At 42.3% G+C, this 18,038-nt stretch overlaps 1 protein-coding gene across 32 annotated transcripts in view; it reads right to left on the bottom strand.

Moving 5' to 3' along the window:
• Positions 1-18,038, bottom strand: part of SORBS1 (sorbin and SH3 domain containing 1) — a 221,969-nt gene that overhangs the window by 114,087 nt on the left and 89,844 nt on the right. For all 32 annotated transcript variants that reach the window (XM_057734708.1, XM_057734737.1, XM_057734714.1 and 29 more), the window contains one exon: positions 2,069-2,123. In XM_057734708.1, the coding sequence (XP_057590691.1) occupies positions 2,069-2,078 (10 nt within the window). In that variant the 5' untranslated portion in view covers positions 2,079-2,123. The remainder of the gene's footprint in view (positions 1-2,068; positions 2,124-18,038) is intronic.

Below are 18,038 nucleotides of genomic sequence, written 5' to 3'. Positions count from 1 at the left end.
CTTTCCTTTTTTTTTTTTTTTCTAAATTCAAACAAGCAACCTGACGACATTTGGAAAAATAACCCCATCACCTCAGGCTCACACCTCTGTGGCACTGTGCTGGTAACCAGCTGGTCTGGGGTTGCCTCAGGGGTCACTAGCCAGGTGACCCCAGACAAATCATTACCCTGCAGGGCCTCAGTTTCCCCATCTCTAGATGGGAGTGGTAAACCATGCCCACCTCTGTGGGTCTGCCAGGAGAATGAAATAAGGCAGGTAAAGCTCTTCCCTCGGTGACTGGCAGCCCAGCGTCCAAATTTGGAATAAAAACAATGCATCGTCTTCACACGGCTCTTTCCACCCAAGGTTAAAAATGAACGTTTTCTACATAGCTGCTTTCTTCCCAATGATCATTTTATTAGTGGCATAATCTTCCATCAAGTAAACACACAAAATGAAACTACTCGCTGCCCACCTTCATGTGGGGGATGTTTTTGTTTCCTTTGAATTAAAACAGACATTCCCAAGAGTAGGATTATCAGGTCAAAGGGTCCAGATTTTCTGGACTCTTCCTGGGAAATGCCTCCTTTCACTGCCACGCCTGAGAGAGAACCTGGGGAGAAGTCCCACAGGCATCTCCTCACCTTCCACCGGCCCCTGTCTGCCCACGTCTTCCGCCCTTATTCATGCCAGGAGTGGTGATGCCAGTTTAGGCTAATCCTGGTGTTAGAACATGAAACTTTAGGCTGCAGAGCTAAGTTTAAGGGAAAAAAACCAAAAAACAAACAAACAAAAACTGGCCTGCTTTAAATGACGACAAAAACAAAAAACCAAGTGAAAAGAAAAAATGAGCTACGCAGCAGGGGCTAGTGGCAGTGCCCAAGTCCACCTGGAGGGGAAAAGAAGGGGCACAGCCTCCTCACACACGGCAGAAGCACCCACGGAGTCAGGGACGAGCCCATCCCTCTCCCGGCAGGAGGGAAGCTGAGCTGATAACCCACGGGCGGGGCACCGGCCAGGCCTTGGGCACAGTGCTCAGTACTTACAGAAGCGCTGCCTCACTTAATCCTCACAAATCCCCGTGAGGGGGCGCTTCGTGATGTCCATCTTACAGAGGAGAGCGGAGAGGAGGGTCCACCACAGGCCAAAGCCCACACGGTAGGTATGTGCGGCCCTGAGCTCATCCGCCCGGGCCCTCCCCCTCCTCGTAAGCACACACTGTCCGGCAAGGTTTAGGGTTTGGCTAAAAGGGCACAGCGTGGAAATACACGGAAAGGCTTGGTTTGAATCTCCAGAGGTCTCTGATAACACTCTGGAGATATGGCAGGATGAGGAGGCCCCAGAGTGAGCTAGCCACTAGGTCATGACCCGGCCCACCCTGCCCGCAGGTCTCCAGGGCGCACTCAGTAGCCACGGTGGGCCTCAATCTCCAGATGGAAACTTCTCTGCCTTGAATCCTGGGCCGGAAAACTGACAGCTCTTGGCTACACAAGGAGGGGGGACCTACCTATTCCCTTCTGTCTCCCCTAGCCAGGCTTTCCACCCCAGCTCTAAACTGAAACTACTCAAAACCACTCGTTTGGGTAGGTCTTGATCTTTACTACCAGAAGCATAGCAAAAGCGTGGTTTTGCCCTGATAAAGGAAGTGATGGATTCGCTCATACCCTGGGGCAATTATGGTCAATCTGTTTACTTGTGCTGCAGTCACTCAGGTTAAGAAATGCCACCAAGGTGTATACATATGTCAACACTTATCAGAGAGTATACATAAGATATCCACAAGTTTATTGTATGCCAATTATATCTTAATAAAGCTGTTAAATAGAGGGAAAGGGAGTCCGTTATAAAGATTAGGACACAGTACATGTAAAGTGTACAGCGTAGTTCTTAACATATGGTAGGTACTCAATAAATCATTAATAATAAAGGTTATAATGACGATTTATGACAAAGCTTTGGCGCTTCCCCAGGGCTTGAAAAATAAAAGATGAAATGCCATTGGGGCCTTCAGAGTAGGTGGGAAATCTGGGTAAATAGCCCAGTTTCATAGATTCGTCAACAGAGAAAGACAGGGTTTACAGTGACTTACCAGAGCTCATGGTGGTGATAGGACCAGTCTTCTGCAACTGGGGCTCTGCACTGCTCTGCAGAAAAACAAACACCACAACGGACTTGATGAACGGCAGGTTCGAGATAAATCCCTATGGCTCACATTAAAAATGCAAACACCGTATACAGCCCTTGATAAAACAGAGCTGGACCAGGAGCCACTTGGCCACGTTTTGGGTTCTTGGTTGGCCGTGTACTGACACGACCTTGGGCACATCACTCCTTGGCCTCCATTTTGTCACCCATACTTGGTTTAGATACTATCCAAGATGCCTTCCACCTCTAACATTCTATTAAAAAACTCAAGTTATATGAGCCCATGAGGATCAAGGAGAGGGTGAAGGAAAGAGCCAAGTTTTAGGGGAGAGAGGTAAAATCACAACACAAACTGGTTATGAGAGTGTAAGAATAAGCTTATATATAGCTTATTATTCTCAAGGAAATGTTCTGGGTGCTTTAGATATATTAATTCATTTGATCCTTACAAGGACGCTACAAGGTAAGCGCTACCACTGTATTAGTTTACACAGATGAGGAAACTGAGGCACAGAGAGGTAAACAGCTTGCTGCCCATGTGGTAGAGTTGGTTCTGGAACCCAGATAGCCTGACCTGAAAGCCCAGGCACATAGGAACTACACTCTACAACCTTGAGCTGGAAATGCAGTCCACTTACTTACTGATATGCAAATGGTAACCCTCTCATTTAATAAGGTCCCATCCCAAGTCCCCCAAAACCTCTGGGCTGCTGTCACTAGTTTTACCTCTTCTAGAATCTTACATAAATGGTATCATGGTGTACATAATCTTTTGTACCTGGCTCCTCTCACTTAGCATAACACAATTTAGCAACTGGCCATATACAGGTGGGTCTATTTCTGGACTTTGTTCCATTTATTTGTCTTTAATCCATTGTCTTGATGACTAAAGCTTTACAGTAAGTCTTGAAGTCAGGTAGTGTGAGTCTTCCAACTTCATTCTTTTTCAAAATCATTTTGGTTCCTCTAGGTCCTTTGCATTTTCATAAAAAGTTTAGAGTCATCTTATCAGTTTCCACCAAAAACAAAAAATTAACATTTTAATAACACTGAATTTCCAATTCATGAGGATGAACTCTCTCCCTTTATGTAGGTCCCCTTTAATTTCTCTTAGCAATGTTTTGTAGTTTTCAAGGTACAAGTCTTGCATATATTTTGAATAGTAGGGTCTAACTGAACACATCTGAAGGACAATCTGAAAAGCAAATCTTCAGGAGATGTAGAACCTTACTATTTAACGTGTGGTCTGCAGACCAGCAGCTGGGAACTTACTAAAAAAAAAAAAAAAAAAACAGAGAAACTCAGAATCAACCCTATAACAACTGAATCAGAATCTGCATTTTAACAAGATCCCCAGCTGGTCCACAAGTACTTTCAAGTGTGAGAAGCAATGATGCAGAGGATCAGCTCCCCGGTTCATGAATTCTGTAATAAGGTCATGGTATGGGCTGAGGGTTTACACCAAGAGACGTGCTTTAGTCTCCTTTTTAACGCTGAAGTCAGGCACTAGTTTCCTTCCTGGGTGGTTGTCTTGTTCACTGTTCTTGCAACTGACTGACTAGAAGCTCGGGGGCAAAAAGGAAATCATTCTAAGTCCTTCTCTCCAGCCCAAATCAGCAGAGTAATCTTGCCTCTGTCACTGTCAAGTACACCTGAGACTAACTGTGACCTTCAAAAGCCCCTTAAGGTTGTTCTCTAAGCGGTGGAAACACTTGTTCTTTCACTTAAGAACACAACCCTCTGTGTTCTGTATGCCAGGGTGGTTTCCAACCCTGGTTTTATATGCTGCCTTCATTTGCCTCCCAGGGCCAGAAGGGATGTCAGGATATCATCCAAGTGTTTTATTTTTAAAATAATTTTAATAATTATGCTAAGGTTTTATTTATTTAACTTTTAAAGCACAACTAAAGTAATGTTTTTGCTTCAACCATGAAGTTATCTTAATAGAGTATTTTTCTTTCTTTACAATCCTTTCTAAACTTTATCTGCATAAATAGCATTTGCATAGCTGTAAACAATGTCTGGACAGCTTTGTGTTCTAGTTCTCAAATTAAATATTTCATGAACATTTTTCAGGATTTTTAGTCATACTTAACATTTTAATGGCTGTAACATTCCATAATTCACTTACCAACTCCCTCTGTATAGTTTAATTTGTCTTAATTTTAAAAATAAGTACACAAATGGAATACTACTCAGCCAGAAAAAATGAAACAATGCCATTTGCAGCAACATGGATGGACCTGGAGACTATCATACTAAGTGAAGTAAGTCAGACAGAGACAAATATCATACAATATCACTTATGTGTGGAATCTGAAAAAAATGATACAAAAAAAACTTATTTACAAAACAGAAATAGACACACAGATGCAGAAAACAGACTTATGGTTTCCAAAGGGGAAAGTGTTGGGGGAGGGGCAAGTTAGGAATTTGGGATTAACAGATACACACTACTATATATGAAATAGTTAAACAACAAGGACCTACTGTATAGCACAGGGAACTATATTCAATATCTTATAATAACCTATAATGGAAAAGAATCTGAAAAGGTACACAAACGTACACACACACACACACAAAACTGAATCACTTTGCAGTACACCTGAAACTAACGACATTGTAAATCAACTATACTTCAATTTAAAAAAGAAAAAAGTACATCGCACAACAGCATTCTCAGGCTGGGGGAGAAATGAATGGAAATGTCTTATAAAGCAAACAAAAAGGATACCTCAATTCACACGTGATGAGTTTTCACCATCACTCCTATGTGGGTCACGCTTTGCACATTTTATATTTCTCAGTACAGATACTAGTAATTTCTAGATGTCAGACCTGTCCTTACTTACAAAGTGATCTAAAGTACATGTGGGTGGGGATATTATCCCAAATACTAACCACTGCTTCGCCACAAACATACACCAGCCAGAGTAGATGCCAGGTGTAGAACTCTCTGCAGGGGTGGGGAGGGGAGAGGGGTCCCCAGGTGTTTACCATTTAGTGGTTGGATTGCGAGACGATGGAAGGAGAATGGGCTCAGGGTGGTAGGATGCTGTCCCAGTACTTTTGGAACTTGTATGACAGTCGTAGGCAGCAATGACAACATCTAGGTGGGCACCAGCTCTGCAAACAAAGCCTTTTTCAGCAGTAGGTTCTGTTACGTGCCCTCAGTTGATTGTTTACATAGGCAGCAGGTGACATGAAGCAGGGGGTGGTTTAAAATAAAAACTGCAGCAGTGGCAGTTGTGCTGAGGATGGTGCCGAGTGTCCCGTCCTCACCGGTGGTGGCAACAGCAGCGACATCCTATCCAGACTATTCTGGGGCCTGGTGTTGGCTCTGAGTCCACCCAACTCAGCCTCTTTGAATTTCTGCCCCTGTTCTGAGTGTGGTTCTCCTGCCTCCTATAAACTCTGAACTACCTCAGATCTCGCCAATAAACCCCCATTTCAGTCTGAGTTAACCAGAGGCGATGTCTGATTGTCTGCAACCCAAGCATCTTGAGCAGCACTGGGTAAGAGGGAGGAGGGAGCCCCAGAGGTTTCATCAGAGAAGAGAATCATCACTCCTCTCTCCTGAATAAGGCCATCCACAGCTGAATCCCCAGTGGCTCAGCAAACGGTTTTGTCTCTACAACCTGAAGCGCTCAGAGTCAGGGCGGCAGGGATGCAACCAGGAAGATGCACAAACTGAGTCTGACCAGAAGAACACCGAAAGCTTTGGAAGTCACAATCTAATCCCTGCAGTTTATTTAGAGATAGTACAAGTATTACAATCACATGTAGAATGTGACAGTTTATTTTACATAAAAACCTCTGACAGTTAATATTTATTTAAAAACTAAGCTGTGAAGAGTTTGAGTGGGTTGAGAACTTGATGGCACATCTTTGGAATTTCTCCCCCAGGTCCTCTCCAAAGGAGGCAGGGGGCCTTTGGGTAAAAGCCAAAAAGATGCACAGTGCCACCTAGTGGCAAAACTGGACCTCTGCAAGTGGGCAGCCATTCCCCCAGTGGGCTGCAGGAACCTGCAGGGTCACGGCTTGGGTGGGCCAGCGAGGGTCAAGCCACCATTCCACCCCTTGAGCTGTCAGGACCTACCGTACTTGGTCAAAACTACACAGCATCAACACAGACATTCCACCAAAAGAACAAGATGTGAAGTAGCCCGTCTTGTTAAGAATGCACTCAGATAATTAACGTTTCTGCATGGTCCCTCTCTAATTCCACGACCCTATAATTCTGAGATAAGTCTCAATGACACAGAGTGAACGATTATTAAAAAGCAAAAATTAAGCTCATGTTTCCAGCTGGAAGAGAATCCAATAACTAAATATGGGTTGTTTATTGGGGAGGAAAGAAGGTCTTTCCTTATACGGATGATTCAGGGATACATGACAGGGGAGAAATTGAGTTTGTCTGTAAAAATAAATTCAAGGTCCAGCAAAGATTCTTGGAAGAGAACGAGCCTCTGGTTGACTTCTCACACAGCGTGCTCAGGCTGCCCCTGTGACCTACAGTGTTTTGCCCCCATTGCTTCTTCCCAAATACACAAACATACACGCACAATTATAAGATTCTGGAAGGGAGACACCGTGTCATCCTCAGGACTGAGCATTTAGTGGGTGGGTGTTCAGTCAGGAACTCTGTCCTCATCTCTGTTTAGCCTTCAGAACCTAACTTTCAAGTCTTATCTTAAAATGGACCCTCCTTCACTCCACTAGAGCTGCCTACTGGAAGCTAGCTCCCCATTCAACCAGACTCTGATTACACTCTGGCTTTGAAATCCAATCTGGGACTATATATATATATAGATATAGATATAGATATAGATATACACACACACACACACACACACACACACACACACACACATTTGCAGCTACTTCCAATGGTTGAAAAGAACAGGCACGGCTCACAAAGCCCCAGAATACATGCCTGACCTTATTGCTTTATACTTTGCTAAACCACCAGCAAAGGCACGTTTCTCTGATTTTTTGACAGCTCATCTTCCTCTCAATCTCTAATCCTGTCATTTCTCTTCAAATGCGCACTCTACATTATTGGAGAGGCTGGAGAAGGCTCTTCAGAAAGACAGAAAGGATAAACACTGAAGTCCCTAACACTTCCTTTCATGGGGAGGAAGTTAGGATAAACTTGACCCTGACAGTAACTTCAGCCTGGAATCCCACGACACGGCTGGGGGCTCAGAACACAACAAGCACATGGTTTCTGTGAAAAAAACCGATGCTTCTGGAGAGGGAGCAATAGGAAAACACATCAGAAAGGCCATCCCCCACATCCTCCCATTGCCTCCTGGAACCCCTCCAACGTGGTTTCCGTTCTAACCAATTATCTAAAATGGCCTTCAAAAAGGTTTCCAGTGCACATACATGGCCAAGCCCAACAGTTTCTGCAGTGGTCGGGGCCTCACTGACCTTTCCACTGAATTTGAGACAGTTAACTCCTTCCTCCTCCCACAAGCACTTTCTGGTCCCGATTTATAAGTGTCACTGTCGACTGGTTTATATTGAGCTATGAGGCTCTTCCTTCTAGAACAGGGCCTCTGTAGTTCCTCTAGGAGTTTAAAGAGCTAGAGGACCCCGAGCTGGGTCCTCATTCCATTCCAAGTACATGCTTACTTCCTACAGGATTTCACCAGGACTATTAGAACCAGAAGGATCCATGCAGGTTACCTAGCCCCTTTTCATGGTTTTCCACCTGTTTTGGAAGAAAGTTCCAAGAGCCCCCTCAGGCTACAAAGGCAGCTGTGCTTTTATCAATTTCATTCATTTATACTTGCTGAGCTTTCCTTGGATAAATGGGTTGTATGGCTACAAAAAAAGGTTCATAAACCAGAAATCTAATCCACCCCCTTATTATTTAGGTGCAAAAACAGATTCAGGAAAAAGTTTCCCTTAGTCTTGTTCTTTATTTTGTCTACTAAGCCCACTTTCCCCCCATTCTTGTTTGTCTTTTTTTTTTTTAATTTTTATTGGAGTATAGTTGATTTACAATGTTGTGTTGGTTTCTGCTGTACGGCAAAGTGAATCAGTTTATATACATACATATAACCACTCTTTTTCAAGATTCTTTTCTCATAAAGGTCATTACAGAGTATTGAGTAGAGTTCCCTGTGCTATACAGTAGGTTCTTATTAATTATCTATTTTATATATAGTAGTGAGTATATGTCAATCCCAATCTCCCAATTTATCCCTCCACCCCCATACCCCCTGGTAACCATAAATTTGTTTTTTACATCTAAGACTATTTCTGTTTTGTAAATAAGTTCCTTTGTAACATGTTTTTAGATTCCATATATAAGCGATATCATATGATATTTGTCTTTCTCTGTCTGACTTATTTCACTGAGTATGATAATCTCTAGGTCCACCCGTGTTGCTGCAAATGGCATTATTTCATTGCAGCACTGTTTACAATAGCCAGGACATGGAAGCAACCTAAATGTCCACGTATATACAATGGAATATTACTTAGCCTCCCAACCCTCTTATTCCTTCTCAGGGCACCTTTGGCCTTTGGCCTCTGGACAATGGACAGTGAATTCCGGATTAGAATCAACCTTTCATAGCCAATGCATGAACTGGCCAGTTCCCCTTTATAACCTTCCGATATCACCCCATTACTCACCGAACAATGCAAAGCGTCCTGATAATCAGTTACGAAGACTAGCCGAGTCTGTTACTCATCTTTCCCACCCTGCCTTCCTGGTCTCCGCTCCTCCAATCAAGTCCAGTAGGCAGTGAGGTCCCTCCATCAGGGCGGGGTCTTGCTCATCGCTGCATCCTAACATCTAGTATGGTGCCTAGCTCAGAGCAGGCACCCAATTAGTTTTGGTGGGGTGAATGTCTGTCCCTCGTGCAGGTCTGAGTGCACTGCTTTCTCCTTGTTCCCTTGCCACCCGCCCCTTCATCCCACACCTGACATGTTGCCTAGCCTTGTCAATTCTTCCACCCTCATGACTCATGCATCCCAGCCACCTCTGCTTTTCCATCCACCATTCTATTCCATCACCTCATTCCCAGACCATTACAATGGCCTAACAAGCCTCAGAATCATCCTATAGCCCATGTCCTGCATTTTCTGACTTTAGCAGTGTAAGAGTTCCTCAGTCAAATTTCATTGGAGAAAAAAAATCCATGGGGCCCCTATAAGCTCTGAGGGGTTGGCTGGGAGGTACAGGGCAAAAGAAAAGAGGCAGCAAACCTCCTAGGAAAGAATAATGTATCTAAAACACAGGCCTGATGATACCATTCCAACAGCATTTCCTTAGCACCTACTGTGCCCCCAGAACAGTGCTTGGCCCATAGGAGACCAATGTGAATCAGACAGTTGCTGTCTTTGAAGCCATCATGGAGCTGTAGGACAACAGACATGTCCCATTTGATATAATATGATGGGTAACCCTCTGCTAGCGACCTGACCTACGTGTTACAGGACCATAGAAAGAAGAGGAATAAATTCTGCAAGGAGAGAGAATCAAGGAATGAACAAATACAAAATGCTTAAATATCACACCTTTTAAAATCATCTTAAATGTCACACTTTGGGAAACATTGGTCTAAATGTCAAAATTCCTTAACATACCATAAGGCTCTGTAAGATGAAGTCCCAATTACTTTTCCAGTCTCATCTCCCCCAGGTACTCAATAAACTCTAAACTCCGTGTGTATCACATCTGTCATTCCTACTGAATCCTGTATTTCCCATTTCCAAGTCTTTAATCTCATTGTTACTTCCCACTAATGCCCTCCCCCTCATCTCCCCAAACTCTGGGGCCAATCCAAGTCACCAGGTGCACTGGAAGATTTTTTTTTTTGTACTGGAAGATCTTAATTTTGGTTTAGTCTTATTTCTTAATCACTATTAAAAGTCGATGATAAGGAATAAGAGTTGGAAAGTTAGCTACGGATAAATCTGCAATCGTTTTTTTCCCTTTTATACTTAAATGAAGTCTTTAAATAAACATGCAAAGTTGATTCTGCCAACAAAATTACCAATAAGCAAAACACAGCCGCAAATAGCTTCAAGTCTTATACAACAAGGGTCCCCAGCCCCTGCGCAGTGGACCAGGACCAGTCTGCAACCTGTTAGGAACCGGGCCACACAGCAGGAGGTTAGCGGCGGGTGAGTGAGCAAAGCTTCATGTGCCGCTCCCCCGTCGCTCACATCACCACCTGAACCATCCCTCCCCAACCCCCACCCATGGAAAAATCGTCTTCAAGGAAACCGGTCCCTGGTGCCAAAAAGGCTGGGGACCGCTGTTATACACACAAAATTATTTGAGCTTCAGACAATAGAACTTAGGAGACAATACATGATTACAAGTTGTGTTTTACAATGCATGGTTTACAGCAAACATAATAGAGAGGATTAATATCCTTGTTCTACAGTGTACTTAAATACTTGTTGCCAAGAAAAAATGTTAAAGGCATGAAGAAATTCCAAGAAAAAATGCAAACAAATCTATGAGAAAAATGTTCACTTAACCTGATTAGTTTAAAAAGAAGATTCGAATAATGACTAACCATTTTTTCCACTTCTTAAATTAGTCCACAAATTTAAAAACACTAACGCTCAGTGTGGACAAATGCAAAGACGTTGACATTTTCCTACAGTCAGTGACACTGGAAATTGTCACCATTGTTTTCAGCATAGCACATCAAGACAATGCAGCTCATACCCTTTGTGCTTCAGGGAACTCTAGCTCAAAGAAAGAATGCCAAGTGACAATAAAACTAAGTAGACAGAGATGTTTACCACAGCTTTATTAATAGTAAAAACCTGGAAACACTCCTGTGTTCAGTGACAGGGGGCCAATTACACGGTTCCTCACCCCGAGTGGACTGAACCATTATGAAGATAATGGTTATATAGACTGTGCAACATGGGAAAACACATCTTATGCGATTAGGTGAATAAAGAGGATGTAGGTCTGTGTGATGTTTCTGATTATAAACATCTAAAAACCAAAACATACACACATACTTCAAAGGAAATATGCCCGAATTCTAATCATGATATGGTAGCATGGAATTACAGGTAACTTTTAAATTTCATTTCTATTTTCCAAACTGTGTATCATGTGGTTACAATACATTTCTTTTTTAATGGCAGGAAATTGTTTTTTAATCTCATCCCTGGTATTTGATATGCAATTGTGTAATCTTTAGAACTTTAAAGAGCAAATTCTAGGAGACAAGCTAAAAAAAATAATGCCGCTAACAATCTTGTCCATTAGAACATGGCAGCCCCACGTGATGCGATCTCTTCTCAGGACCCATAACAAATACGCCAAATATGGAACTGCAACATTAATTGCCAGTGATTGCTTTGTTTAACGAAGCCAAACTACTCTCATGTAGTTCCTTATGAGGACAAGGGGGGGCAATAAAATGACCAGAGTGTTCAGCCAGAATTCCTAAAGAAGCAATTGCACCAAAACGTTTCATCTTAAAATAGTCCACAGGGGCTGCCAGGTGACAACACACACAGGACCCCACTGCGCCCAGGGCCTGCTCACTGCCAATTCCCTGCTCCTAACCCGATTCCATGACATTCCAGAGCCCTGAGCTCCTCACACTCTTTATATGTACAACTCTGGGCACACACAGTTTCTTAAGCATGCATTGTTAACCAAGACAAGTCTTAAGTACAAAAACTGGCCGATTTGTGTTTCCCAAATATGGCTGTGTCTACAGAACCAAAACAAAGCTGTCTGATTGCAGCACCCAGTACACTCGAAACCCTGCACTTAGGAAATCCAGATAATTGAGGCAAGGGCAGGTCCCCAAATTCATTAGATAACAGCAAAACATCTTAGCTCTGTTTAAATTGTAAACACATAATCTTAAACTAATAAAGGCAAGCCCAGGATATAGATGATGCCTTTCATCTGAAGCAGTTACTACACAATGTTTACCTGTAGAGAAAGCATAAATGAAAGCATTCTGAATTCTCAGGAGAGTCAAGGTTGAACCATAGAGTTCAAAGAGACTATGAAGTTACTGTGCATGGCTGAAAAAAACCTTAAAGAGCTGAAAAGGGGTCTTTTAGAGCTTGAGAACAGGAAAGAAGGGTGGGTTTGATACGGTAAGAGAGGTGTCTGCTCCTTGAGACAATCCCTAATTCCCTCTCAACTTTTCTTTTAAACCACAAAATTCCTAAGGCTACATATTTACCACATCGTATATCATGCAGACATCTGCAGTACAGGCCCATAACTCGCTCAGGAATGAGGGAACAGAAGTTCCATTCAGTAAAAAGACTCTGGGTCTTTTGCAAATACATAACTTAAATACCTCAGTTCATAATCCTGGCTTATTCAGGAATTGCTTGTTTTCCTTAAGACACTCTGAAATTTTACTGAAAGTATAGTAACCTAGCAAAAAGCCAATAAAAACACCGAAAACATCACCTTTTCTGAGAAAACCTCTCTTCTCAGCAGCATTTGTTTAATAACTGAGGGGGAACACATATAGTAGTCAAGCCCAGAATCAATAATCCTTGAACCCAAGCCTTGTAGGCTGAGGACTGCATCAGACCCTTGGTGCCTAACGGTAACCCATGTGAGACACTGATTTCCATTTATCACGTAGTAAATTGTAGTACTTTAGTGACTTTTCTCTTTTAATTATATTTTGCACTAATTTTAGGGAATTTGAGTTTATCGGGTATAAAAGCTACATCCAAGTATTTGAGAATACAGTGCAAATTTCTGAAATGAGTTTTCTTCCAACTAAACTAAAATCACTAAAAATTCAATATAGTGCCAAGGTCACAGCAAACATTCAATAAAAAGTTCTGTTTTTTTTAAAATCTATGTTATTTCTCAGACAAGATTACCTGGAAATCAGTTGGCATCTATTATACATTTGTATATTAATAAACATTTTTATATCCATATATACACACACACATTTCTGACTTCAGTTGTTCTTTGTGCATCCAACTATATCAATAATCACTCTGAACATCTACAGTCTATAAATGCACCAATTAAAAGAGATTATTGGAGTGGATCAAAAAACTAGACCCAACGGTATGCTGTAAGAAACCCATTTTAACTACAAAGACACCCATTAAAAGTAAATGGATGGAGAAAAATATATTGTGCTAAGGGTTTCTATATGTGTTTAGTGGCTGTACAAAACCACCACAAAAAAACAGTCAGAAGAACTGGGTTTGAACCCAAATTCTATCAGGACTGCAAGCTGGGAAGTCCCTTAGTTTCTCAGCCTCAGTTTACTCACCTACAAAAAGAGACAAACAATACCTAATTCCAAAGGTGTTTCTAAATTTTAAAATCCATATAAAATATTGTAAAGTATTGCTATAAAAGGAAAAGTATTCTAGCGAAGGGATACTGGTTTAGTCCTGTCATCCTTTTATTGCTTTAACAGACTGATGAATGTAATCACTGCATATCTCATCATGAAGTTGATATCACCGATACTTACCTGCGTAAAACGTCAGACTCTATAAACTGAAGTAGCATCTAAATACCAAGAAATCCGTCTTTGGCTCTGCCTTCCTATGCAAAGTCAGACAGTGACGTACACTCTTCATAAAAGCATCATATTTTAAGACACTTCAGAGTCGCTCTCTAAGGTCAGGTCTCAAGGAACCACACCATTATTTCAAGACCCATTTACTGTGCATGCATTCTATGCAAGGCCCCGTGCACACGCTTCACAACAGAGAGATGAACCATCTCTTCATTCCCTAAATGCCAACTGTGAACCAGCCACTTACATACATCATTTCTATAAGGTTTCCATACCCATTTTGCAAATGAAGAAACAGCCTCAATGGAAGTGAAAGTTCTCCTCACAAAGTTCCTAGGGTGAAGTTTCCAAGGTGGGTTCCACATAGGTGGCATTTGGTACACAGCACAGAATGTACACAGAAAAGACCCCAGTTCAGTTGAGTTGATGGAAAGGATTGACACTGAAGCGTATATGGAAAGAATACTGGGGAGGTGGGTTGCCCAAGCCACAAAATGGCCTTGAATGCCAGGCAATGGCATTTGTGCTAGTCTCTTATCAGGACATAGAATTCACGGTAAGTTCTTCAGAAGTTTCCTAATTCAAGATTAATCTGACTGAGGCATGCAGGATGGACTACAGAGGTGGGTGCACTGGGGAAGGAGAATATGTGAGCTGACTGCTCGTGAGCTGAGGTCAGGCCAAGGACAGTCACATTTAGCGTTTTACATAAGACCCCCACCTCAATTTCCCTCAACCATATACATACACTCTGCCTAGGAAAGTAGCTCCCGGAGAACTTGTTTTGCCCATCTGGCTGTGAAAAGCTCCACAGTGGCTTTGGTTACAGCAATCACAGGTGATAAATTCTACATTTGTCTTGTCTTGCTTATCTGTAGCAAAAACTGCTGCTCAGAGAGAATTTGATTTTCTGAGCTTACTCCTTACATCTCATTCTGCCACGTTTGCCCACAGCAAAATTTTTTTTTTCTGCTCAATTGCCTTGGCGGCTGACAACATAAAATTATCAGAAAGTAAAAGGTGTCAAAAATTCTTTAGAACTCAAAGAAGCTTACTAACCAAATAGGGACACTACAATAGCAACCACTAAAATAAAAGATGACAGGGATGTTTAAGAGTTTATTTTCAAACTAATGTCAGAGAGAACAGTCCTCAACACAAAATGACCTTGCCTTTACAATGCACATAGATATAACATAAGACACCGGAAGAAAATAACTATGTATTCAATTACATTTAATGTAGGATTGGGGGCACAGGGATGGAAGGACGACAGTGAGGTCCCAATTACGAGAATATTAAATCCCTCACAGCCAACTATCAGCAAAGAGTTCCAGGTGTTTAGGCAGTGACTTTACCATTGTGAACCTCAAGTTTCCCCTGCATGCAAAACAGGGATTAAAACAGCACTAACTTCCCTCCTGTAAGGATTAATGGGGCCAAACATTACCATGTAGCACAGTGTGAACTCAACAAATGGCCAGATTGACATAATTAGTCTATTTCCCATTTGTCTCATCCTAATTCGAAATATGAGGTGAGTGGAAATCCTGGTTAATAAAAGGCTTTAATTAGTCACTATTTTACCATAACAATAGTTTACTGGGATTCTGCTTGAAGGAGACGAGGGCACTGCCAAGAAATGAGGCTTTCTGCCTTGGACGGAAAACATGAAACTTGTGGCAGCCCCACCCAGCACCCCACGAGGCAGTGCCAGCAGTGGCCTTGGCTGCCTACAATCTTTAAAAAGGGGGTGGTGGTGGTGGGATGCAATATGATCTGTCTTGAACAAGGTTTCATGTGGGCAAAGGACTCAGCGCATCATAGAATTTCAGGGCTGGAAAGGACCACAATTTCCAAAGGTTGTGAGCCTTGAAGTCCAGACTGATCCCTCAAGATGAGAAAATGCAACATCTAGGCACGCATGCTCCCTGAAACACAGCCCGCCCTGCCAAGCCCTTCCAACAGGACAAGGGGGAAAGTTGAGCTGGCAATAGGTGTTACAGCCACCTATGCCCGTGGCCCTGCTGCGCTTGCTAGAGGCTAAGCCCCCTGAAAGACAGGTGTCTGTTACCATGTGAGCCTGTAAGTCACAAGGGCACTAAACTATTATTCTAAATTTCTTTTTACAATTTCATTTCACTCTTCCCACTCAAAAAGCAGCAGTAGAAACTTGACATCTAAGGTTTCATAACTTTTACAGTAAGTCCAAATGTCTCAAACTAAAGTCAAAAATTTTATATACAAATACAAAGTGGGGGGATGATGGCTTTCTCCTTTTTAAAGAATAAATCATTGAGCTTCCTAGGTGGCGCAGTGGTTAAGAATCTGCCTGCCAATGCAGGGGACATGGGTTCAATCCCTGCTCCAGGAAGATCCCACATGCCGTGGAGCAACTAAGCCCGTGTGCTACAACTATTGAGCCTGTGCTTAAGAGCCCGTGAGCCACAACTATTGAGCCCACGTGCTGCAACTACTGAAGCCCACGCACCTAGAGCCCATGCTCCGCAACAAGAGAAGCCACGGCAATGAGGAGCCCGCACACCACAACAAAAAGCAGCCCCCGCTCGCCGCGACTAGAACTAGAGAAAGCCTGCATGTAGCAACGAAGACCCAACATAGCCAACAAATAAATAAATTTATAAAAAAATAAATAAATAAAAAACAAATCATTAAGGCAAATCTGCAATCAAATGCCCTTTGGTGCTTCTGAACCCATTAATTCATTCAATAAAAGCTCACTAATGTGAGGCACTGAATAGTGTGGTTCTTCTATTTTAAATCTACAGTATGTCTTACATGTCTGGAGAGCAATCCCTCAAAATTCTAACAGAGGGCATTTTAAGAAGACTGCAAAGATGCAGGAAAGGAAAAAGGTCTCATGCAGAAATCTCTCCCACCCTTAAGTATGCAACAAAAATCTTTCATAAAAATGTAACTTTAGAACTCTTGGGTTGGTTCCCCAATCCTCTTAAAGGAGCTTCAGTATTTGTGGAGTTTGGTAAATATACTTCTGGAGGAAATCCAGTTTAAGAAGCATATAATTATAGACTTTCTTCCTATCTAATAATAAAAGTGCAAAGATAAATAAGTTTTTTCTTACGTAACTGTCTGCTAATATCACAGCTAGAAAAACTAGCCGGTAAATTTAAATGCAGAGAATCAGGTGCAGTAAGGCTTTGGGTAGCATGAAATCTGGGATGACTACACAAAGTAAGCCAACAGGCTTTGCTAAATTGTCAAGTCCAACTGGTGAACAGGGACAGAAAATCCCAGTGACTCCAAAAGTTACATACACGTAGAATTTAAGATACTCACATTCCTACTCCACTGCCTGTTACACCGAAGTCCAAAGAGAAAGGAAGGAGGTGCAGGTGAGCTCAGGAATGTGCCCGAGACGCTGACCAGAGGAGAACCGGCTGGGAAGGCCCCGTCTTGGAGTCTCCCAGAGGCCGGCATCTACTCTTTTAACACGGACAAGTGCCCGAGCCCTTCCAGTGAGGTGCCAGGCGGGGAAACCCTTCTCTGGCCACTCAGCTCAGTCCCCTCATTAAATTCAGAGTGAAACCAGCTGCCGGGAGAGGCAGAGGGTGACCCCGCCAAGGCTCTGGAAATTCCTAGCCAAGAGCGTAGACTGAGGGCCTGAGTCAGTGCAAGACGGGAGATTTCAGGCCATCGCAGGGAAGATAAGGATGTCATCCTCAGAGTGTTGCTCTGTTCCTGGCTGGAAATAAAGCATGGTTTCCCTATAGAATGTGTTGGGTCCACCTTCCAGTTCGCTCAGCCTCACCGCCATCAGGGAGGGAGAGCAGATGGAGGAAGATGGGCTGGGAGTCCCCAAAGATGAACAAAACGATGCAGATGAACAGACGAGCCCAGATGACATTTCAACAGGAGAAAAAAAAAGATCGATTCGCAACAAGAATTATTTAAATTATATAGACAGAAATACACACAAAATTCATTAAACATGAGTGTTTGTTTACCTTTTTTTTTGGTCCTTGCTGCATAATTTTTTTTTTTGATACTCTAAGATTCTTTTTTTTTTAAGTTTTTTTCACTCTTTCTTAGATTCTTTTCCCATTACAGATTACAGGTCATTACAGAGTATTGAGAAGAGCTCCCTATGCTACACAGTAATTGCTTGCGCTTATGTGTTTTATGTATAGTAGTTTGTATCTGTTAATCCCATACTCCTAATTTATCCTTCTTCCCCTCCCTTTCCCCTTTGGTAACCATAAATATCTTCTGTTTGTGAGTCTGTTTCTCTTCTGTAAATAGAGTCATTCGTATTATTTTTTGATTCCACATATAAGTGACATCATATTTATCTTTCAAAACAGAGGTTAAGTTTTATTTAAATCTTATTTTCATTCATTTCTT

The sequence above is a fragment of the Hippopotamus amphibius genome, chromosome 5, assembly GCF_030028045.1.
Source record: "Hippopotamus amphibius kiboko isolate mHipAmp2 chromosome 5, mHipAmp2.hap2, whole genome shotgun sequence".
Classification (NCBI taxonomy): Eukaryota; Metazoa; Chordata; class Mammalia; order Artiodactyla; family Hippopotamidae; genus Hippopotamus; species Hippopotamus amphibius.
The sequence above is the reverse complement of the archived record's forward strand: the minus strand, read 5'-3'. Positions and strand labels throughout refer to the sequence as shown.